The sequence below is a fragment of the Hippoglossus stenolepis genome, chromosome 9 (assembly GCF_022539355.2).
Source record: "Hippoglossus stenolepis isolate QCI-W04-F060 chromosome 9, HSTE1.2, whole genome shotgun sequence".
Lineage (NCBI taxonomy): Eukaryota > Metazoa > Chordata > Actinopteri > Pleuronectiformes > Pleuronectidae > Hippoglossus > Hippoglossus stenolepis.
Genome location: NC_061491.1, coordinates 3,797,823 through 3,806,415, shown reverse-complemented (window position 1 = coordinate 3,806,415; position 8,593 = coordinate 3,797,823). Strand labels below are relative to the sequence as shown.

The 8,593-nt window shown below is 40.9% G+C and overlaps 1 protein-coding gene across 1 annotated transcript; it reads right to left on the bottom strand.

Moving 5' to 3' along the window:
* Positions 1-2,169: 2,169 nt before the first annotated feature.
* LOC118114483 (T-box transcription factor TBX2) lies at positions 2,170-8,363 on the bottom strand. Its single transcript, XM_035164917.2, has 7 exons — positions 7,646-8,363; positions 7,287-7,554; positions 6,939-7,085; positions 6,701-6,777; positions 4,347-4,456; positions 3,775-4,229; positions 2,170-2,721 (listed from the first exon to the last, which is right to left on the bottom strand). The coding sequence occupies exons 1-7, from the start codon at positions 7,975-7,977 to the stop codon at positions 2,440-2,442; spliced, it is 1,671 nt and encodes a 556-aa protein (XP_035020808.1). The 5' UTR covers positions 7,978-8,363; the 3' UTR covers positions 2,170-2,439.
* Between the last annotated feature and the right edge of the window lie 230 nt (positions 8,364-8,593).

The window sequence follows — 8,593 nt, the reverse complement described above, 5'->3', positions numbered from 1 at the left end:
TTGGCGGTTGGCAAATAACGGTTCAGCGCACTACCGCCACCAAGTGGTGTGAAGTTGGGATTACAATTCTTAGTATTTAAATGCTCTTGAAACGACACATTCAATATTGAATATATACTATGTTGTACATATGTTCCAGCATCAAAAGATGTAATTTTAAAATAAAATATGGGAAATTATTGTAACCTGACAGTTATAAGAATGATGCAGGCCAGCACAATGATAATACACTGATATCACTTCTAGAAAAGCTCAGAATTTCAGACTCCGAGTTGGAAGGTGCAACTGGAACGACCCCTAAAGTGGAAATTTCGAGTCAGAAGGTCAGAGGAACCTCACCACCCATCCAAGATGGCCGCTCCATGTATCAACGGTAGTAAAAGCGGTAGGTTTTACATTTTATTCTTACTTCTGTCTTTAAAAATTGTCGTACAGTCCACTTACTGTCTGTGGACGTGTTACTACAGAGTTAGTATGTGTAAAATGCTGCGTAATGCATTGTTATGAACTGGTTTTCCGCTCCCTTCACTGGTTACAAGTGGCTGCCTGCATTCGCTTCAAAACATTCGTACTTGCGTACCGTGCTGCGTATGGATCGGGTCTACATCTACGAGTCTACATCCAGGACATGGTCAAACCTTACACCCCAGCCCGTCCACTCTGCTCTGCATCTGCCAATCGGCTCGCTGCTTCTTTACTGCGAGGGACAGCTAGCCACTCAACAGAATCCCGACTGTTTGCTGTCCTGGCTCCTAAATGGTGGAACGAGCTCCCCATTGACATCAGGACAGCAGAAAGTCTATACATCTTCCGCCGCAGGCTAAAGACCCATCTCTTCCTTTAGTTGCACTTACATGTAGCACTTGTGGTTTGGCATTTGAAGTTAATGTACTTACATGATTCTTGCTGTTCTGGGTTTTGATCACATACCTGATTGCCTAAAAGTCATCATAAATCAAATACTGACTTTTGAAATACCTGTGCATGCATACATGGCATAATTGATTTATTTTTAAAAATCATCCCAGAAAAAAGGGCACTGTTTCTAGCCTTTAAAGGCCCGGAACATTTTATCGATACGATAAGTGATGTGATGATAGAAGCCTGTAGGTTATTTCTAGAGATTTCTGTTCACATTTGATCCTCATGGTACTGATGATGCATAGAAGCTGGCTTTTTGACTGCTGACCCATTTAATTCAAGTACCTGATGTATATTTTATTCACATCATTGATCTTTCTTTATTCTATAATAATATTCAACTTGAGGGCAGCATGTTGCCACTGAGGTTCTGGGTTCTTCTGCATTGGCTTCCTCCAGGTACTCCTCCAGTGCAACATGCAGGTTAAGTGGTATAACTAATGGATGGATATTTAAAAATGTATAAAGATAGCTTGAAGACAATATTTCAGGGACCAGTTACACAAACAAACTCTTTGAAACATAAGTTTCCATTATTTATTGTTTCAGTCTTTGAGGAAAAAAAATCTTATTGACCAATACACCAATACACTGATGCATGCATGCATCCATGCATTCTTTAAATGCCAAGAAAGTAGATGTATTTTGAGGTGTTTACTTAAATTTTGTGTTTAAATCCTTGGACTTTGCATTTCTTAAGTCAATTAAGACAATTTAAAGGCCAAACTCTGTTCAGAAAATTGTTAAAGCTTCAGTGTGTAGGATGTAGTGGCATCTGTGGGTGAAGATGCATATTGCAACCAACTGCCTCCCCTCACCCCTCCCCTTCTGAGGGCACGATCAAACAAGTGAATGTAGCAGTGGCAAAGCTTTGCCCCCTGCCCACCTCCAATCGGTGCAAGCGAGGGGGCAAATGGAAGATTAGTTTCCTGTAGCGAAGCAAATCTGCGGTATAGCTTCATGCGGAGTCAAACTTTGACCCTTGACATTAACTGCACGTGACTGTGTTTGGCTGGTCTGTTGGAGTCTGGATGGAGGTGCATCATGGCGGACTCAGTGAAAGAGTTAGCTAGGCTAACGAAAAAACACAACAATTCTCAGTTTCATGAATAATGAAACCATCATTATTAATATTATATTACATTTCTGCTCCTCCTAAGTCAGACACAATGGACCATTCTTCTGGTTTCTGGATTCAAAGGTGTGACATTTTCTGACTCCAGAAAAGACATAAATTCTGCTTCCATGTCATCCACCAACCTTCATTTTAATTATATAACAATTTAGGATGTTATTTACAAACTCGGCAACATTTTGTTGAAATAAAACAAATTTCATCAAAACAGTGATTCAACCTTGGGTCACATTTTCAGGAAGATACAGACTTTACCAAAATGCTAGTTGACCCTCAATTTTCATTTTGACATTCACAGAAGAGCCGTTCAAGTGTGTAGCTGGGAGTGGGTCCACCTCATGCAGGGACATTTCAGAGCAGCAGTAACTCCATTTAAGATTAGATCAGAATTGTCTCCCTGTTTGTGACTCGTCCTTACTGCAGTCAATGTCAGCATCGTCAACCAAGTTCTCCTGCTCTGTTGTGGGCAGCAGTAGCAGATCAGGGATGAGATATTTCAATCGGCCGCCAATCACACGAGGAACAGATGAAGATAACATCGGAGGGGTGAAGTAGTCCCGGCTGTGGACACTCGGGCAGGCTCTGAAATCCACTTTGGACCGTAGAGAGAGGCTGGTGTAGGGATAAAACACGAGGCCTCCAAAGTGGGAAAGACCCAACAGGTCCTGTTAACGAGAAAGGAAATACATACAACATATAAGGAATTAAAGAAACAGCTCAGGTCCAATCATGAGTCCTGACAGGCTGAAAGAGCAGTTTATACCAATATGTTACAAGAACTATAAATGTGTCCCATAATACTTTTATTTGCATAATGGCATTCCATGAATTACTTTAATTACCTTGAATTTCACAAAAAGATCAATGCTGATTAGGTATTTACAAAAATACTCCATTTGTTCCTCCTTCCCTAAAATAAAAATTGTCAAGCTCTCATTCTCATCGTCATATTTTAATAAAAATATACTCCAAAGTTGAGCTAATGTCAATGGGTCTTCAACAAACTGAGTTGAGCAAATATAATGTGGTACGAAATGTCCACACATGAGCTTGAACTAAATGTTGGAATGTAATCTTTCCAAGAATGAGGACTGTGGATTTTGACCCCATTACTTTCACTGGATGGTCATCAAGAAATAACTTTTGTGGTACTTTGTGGTTGAAAATCAAGAATTAAAATCACCTCCATTATTAGATTTTCATGTGCAGCTACAGCAGCAAAGCCCAGTTTACACATACAAGTATGTCTCAGTCATCACAATAATATTCTAATATACAATAAATATATAATAGATATAATAATATAGACCTAAAATTATAATATATTATTAGTTTATATAAAAAAAAAATTCTGTCACTCATTATATTGCTATATGGAAACCCATGAAAAACAATAACAACATTGGTCATAATTATAATTATATATGAATCAAAAATGCTGGCTATGATGAGTAATTTCTCTTTGAATACTTTTAAGAGGGCGATATTTTATTCATAACACTTGTGTATTTGTTTATATTAAGACTCTGAATGCCCAGTTCTGTTCAATTATACTTCCAGTGTAGTATTGAAACTTGTGTAAGGATCTTAATCTCTTTTTCCACCATGTTAGCTCAGTGAGTCAGAGATCTTCAGATGTATCCATCTTGTAGTGAAATGCATGTGTTCCTGTAAGTATTTCATGTGTTTGATCAGCAGTTCATTGGTTCTGTGTTTACCTGCACCAGTGCGTGCTGTTGGAGGCTGAAGGGAAACCCTGCAGCTGATGGAGTCCTGACGGCTGCTGCCAGGTTCAGTCCACACGATGCCGCTCTGTCCACAGCGGTGCAGCTGTTCCAGGTGTTCACCTGAGCCGAGCGGTATACACTGTTGAGGCTGCTCGGATCCCACAGGTGGGTGTTTGATTCCAGTGGATAAACACAACTCTGAGCAACGTTGCTGTGCAATTTGCACATTTGTTCCTTCTCTGAGTCCTGTGGCTCAGATCCACTCGCTCCATCAGCTGTTGTACTGAGGACGCGGCTGCTTCTTGAGTCGGTTTCTCTCTGTGTTCTGTCTGGAGTCTGTACCCTGCTGCCTGTGATGGAAACCTTTGGCCCTGGTTTCGTTTCTTTCTTCTCTTGAAGAATGTCCACAACATGATCATTTTCATCAACATCACTTTCATCGGCATCTTGAAAAACAAAAACAAGATTATTGATTTTGTGTTCTTGTTCATGTTTGTAGCATCACTGAATGTGACGCATTAAAAAAAACAAGTGTTAAACATGTTGAGTCAGTGTTTCTGCACCTGGAGATATGGGATTGTCTGGATACTGTGGAGGTGAATCTTGAATAGGTTCAGGTTTCAGGAGGGTCATCCGCATCTCTTTAGGTTTTTGTGATGAATGTTGTAGTTTCCTGACAATAATAGAAATTATTGCAGATTTTTAGGATAAAACAATCAACAACTGAGTGAGACTGATGTGAGAATACTGGTAACAGCAGCGTTTTACTGGCTAAGACACTATGTTTTATATATGAGGGCTATGGTTGAAACTGTTTGGATTTACACTGGTATTGTTTTCCCACCACAGTGGTCCCAACTTCAGTGTGAGGCTTTGATTCTTTTTACCTCTTTTATATAATTTTTAAATGATCATGTAAGTGCTTTGTTCTCCTTTTCCTGTCACTTTGTGGTTTAGGAAACCATGGTTTACATGTCTCTGGTATATTACAGACACAATTAAATGGTCAATCAGGTAATGCAGTGATCTTGAAAAAAAAAATCATACTTTTAGAATTTCATACAAAAATTTGTAGGCATTATTATCATTATCAATATTATTCTTTCTGGTGATTAGGCCCAGACTTTTTATTAAAATAAATAAATGATTTGTTCTATTCCCCAGCAGCATTTTAACCCTGTCCCAACATTCAGACCTTCATTTCCAGGGTCAGGACTACGGGTTAGAAAATATTTTCTCAGTGTGCCCTTGTTCGATGTCGATCAGAGGGACTTTATGACCATTGTTCCTACAGAATAGTTTCAGCCCAAACATGTTATGAACGTCTTTTTGAGTTCATTCCACAGCTTCTCTGTTGGGTTAAGATCTGGGCCTTGACTCCACAGTGTGGATTTTCTGATTTAAAATGATTATGTATAGATTTACTTTGATGTTTAGGGTCACTGGCCTGTTGCATCATCAACTTCCCCTGATCTTCAGCTGTGGGACAGACACTCTGATGTTATCTTGTAAAATACATAAACCTTGAAACCACGATCATGATAGATTCCAATGATTCCTGTAGACTGTAGCTGTCACTCTGAGCTTCATTTTTACCTCCCTGATCATTCAGCTAATCTGACGCCAAATGCATAAAGCAGAATGATCAATTCTACTGAGAACAGCGACTGTTTGACATTCTGTCAAACTGTAGACGGAAGAGTGCCCAAACTCTTTGAAATGACTCAAAGCATGAAGATGCTACTTGTGAAGAACTAACTCAAAAAGCTATACAATCTAGTTTCAGCGACGAGATTGCAGGTTTACTAAATCCTGACTCCAGTTAGCTTTAGTTGATGTCATAAGCTGAGAGGTTCACACATTGTGTCTGATGCATCCAGTATGGACAAGAACAACCCAGAGATTTGTGTGTTATAAGTTCAAATTTATATTACATTTCATTTCATTTAGCTGACGCTTTTTTCCAAAGCGACATACAATAAGTGCATTCAACCATGAGGGTACAAACCCAGAACAGCAAAGTACAATTTCTTCAAAAAAGCAAAACTACAAAGTGCTATAAGTAAGTGCCATTTAAGTGCTACTAAATTGTTAGTTTAAACTTGTATTCAAGGTATAGTCGGAAGAGGTGTGTTTTTAGTTTGCGGCGGAAGATGTGTAGACTTTCTGCTGTCCTGATGTCAATGGGGAGCTCATTCCACAAGGACAGCAAACAGTCGTGATTCTGTTGAGTGGCTAGCTGTCCCTCGCAGTGAGGGAGCAACAAGCCGATTGGCAGATGCAGAGCGGAGTGAACGGGCTGGGGTGTAGCGTTTGGAGTGGTGTGACTGAATTTAGGTTAAAGAACAGTCGAGCTGCTGCATTCTGGATGAGCTGCAGAGGTCGGATGGCACTAGCAGGTAGACCTGCCAGGAGGGAGTTACAATAGTCTAGGCGTGAGATGACCAGGGCCTGGACCAGAACCTGCGCCGCCTTCTGAGTGAGAAGGGGACATATTCTCCTGATGTTGTGCAGCATGAATCTACAGGAACGTGTTGTTGCAGTAATGAATAATGAATAAATTGTGATTGCTCAATATTGTAACTTAAACCTGACCATGCACAAAACCCAAAACAAAACTCTTTCTAGCCACTGTGCCTCAAACACTGTATACTTGAGCCACTTTACTTTTTACTTCTTAATACATGACATGAATATTACAGTTATAGCTAACACTTTCTTTGCAATTGGAGGTTTGGTGTACCATGACCAAGCTGTGATATTAAAATCCAGCCTCAAATAATAAGTCAGTAATAACCATAATAACAATACTAATACTACTTAAATAATGCTACTAATAATAATTATTTTTATAATAATGATAATAATAACAACACTTGTACATTTAATGAATCAATAACTCAGATAATGAACTTGCCTCTTTTCTCTTCTCCCGTTGCCCATGTCTCTGAATCCCTTGGCGAAAGGATTGTTGTCTATTTTCAGCTGCGTGATCTGACAACAGAGAAATGTCTTTACTGACTGAATTAGCTGCCAATGATGAAAATAATGAAAATGATGAAACCTATAATCTTTATTTAAGTTGAGCTCCTCTTTGTATCGACAGAGTCCAGACAAAGTGAATCCTTCGCAAAGTGAACAAGTCAAACTCTCACCTTGTCGTTCTGATACGCTGTCACTGCGATGAACTCAGTCTCAGAGAAGACATAGCTCCTGAAGGTGCTGTACGGCAGCTTGAGGATGTCATTCACCTTCACTATGTGGAACCTCGGCTGGTATTTGTGCATCGAGTTGAGAATTGTCTGCAGATAATAATAATAATAATAATAATAATAATAATAATAATAATAATAATAATAATAATAACAGGTTTTTGAAAGAAGAGAAAAATCTGGAAATCTTTGAAAATAATCTCTCATTCGTCTCGTTTGATGATCATTTTTATGTTTATAATAAAGAAAGACTGGTTATTATAAAAAATGATAAATAAAATCCAAACTTACAAATCCGTATTTGTCCGACATGTTGTTGGTCAGTTTCAGTTTGTGGAAGTTGACCACTTTGGACATCCACTGCTCCCCCGTGGCCGGACTGTCCGGGTGGATGTACATGCGTTTGGGCATCTCCGGGTCCGCCTTCCCTGCCACCATCCACCGGGAGTTATGAAACTTGTACCTGCAGTCATCGGCCGCCACGATGTCCATCAGGAGAATGTATTTGGCCTTTCTATCCATCCCGACGCACCTGGTCCTGAGCGGCGGGAACATGCGCCTGCAGGGTGGAGAGATGACGGCGTGAAGCAAGTACTCATTAAAACACGGTAGCGTTTCATCCATGCGTAAATATTGTGCATTTACTCTACCTCCCGGACTTTGTAATGATCATTTCAGTGCCGCGTTTGTGGAATTGTCTCCAAAGGTCGCCGGCCTCCAAATAAACTTTGGGCTGATCGTCTTGCATCTCCCCTCCCTCCAGAATTTCGAGAGGCCGACACAAAATCGCAGACTGACCAGGCGGAGACGTGTGAATCATCGGATCCAAGCGGGGCTCCGCAGACCCTCGAGGGGATAAAGCCATGGCTGAGATCAGCGGGGGTCCGCTCAGGACAGTCCCTCGAAGGGGCGCATCTCCGACTCTTGTTGGAAAAGCGTGTGGAGCTGCGCCTGGGACGCACGGCTCAGAGAAACTGCGCATGGTCGTCAAAGGAAGAACTAACTTTTACGCACGACTATAATTTTACGCCACGTTGATACCCGCTGGAGAAACCTATCCTAACAACCCCATAACATATTTTAAAATCACAAAAACGCATTCAAGTTAAAAACGTCAATACTTTTCTCAGCTGGCTGTTTTGTCTCCCGTCCACAGTCAGTGCGCTGCCTCGCAGCCGGTGTCCGAGTTGATTTGCTCCTTGACACGTCTGGACTGAGTGTGACACCCAGCAGTGGGTGGAGTTTCTCTGGTATTGTACTTTATGTGAAGGAAAATGCTGCCTCAACTTTCCTCACAGGCTGATGAAGCTCTTATCAACTATTTGAGGGGGTGAAAATCCAGCTTTATTACTCCCAAAGCAACCCACAAAAACCTGAACCAATTACACACTTAAATCACTTCACATCAATGAAATCTGACAACCCAACGTTCTACATATCCTGATGCGTTTCCCACATCGTTGCAGTGCCCCGTTGTTGGAGGAGCTCCACTGATGTGGTCTCTCCTCCCATGGAAAGCCGCCTGGGGACACAGTCTGCCGGGATCCAGTTCTTTGGAGGTGCAGCCTCTGCCAGCGATTGTCCCGGTCGGATTAGAG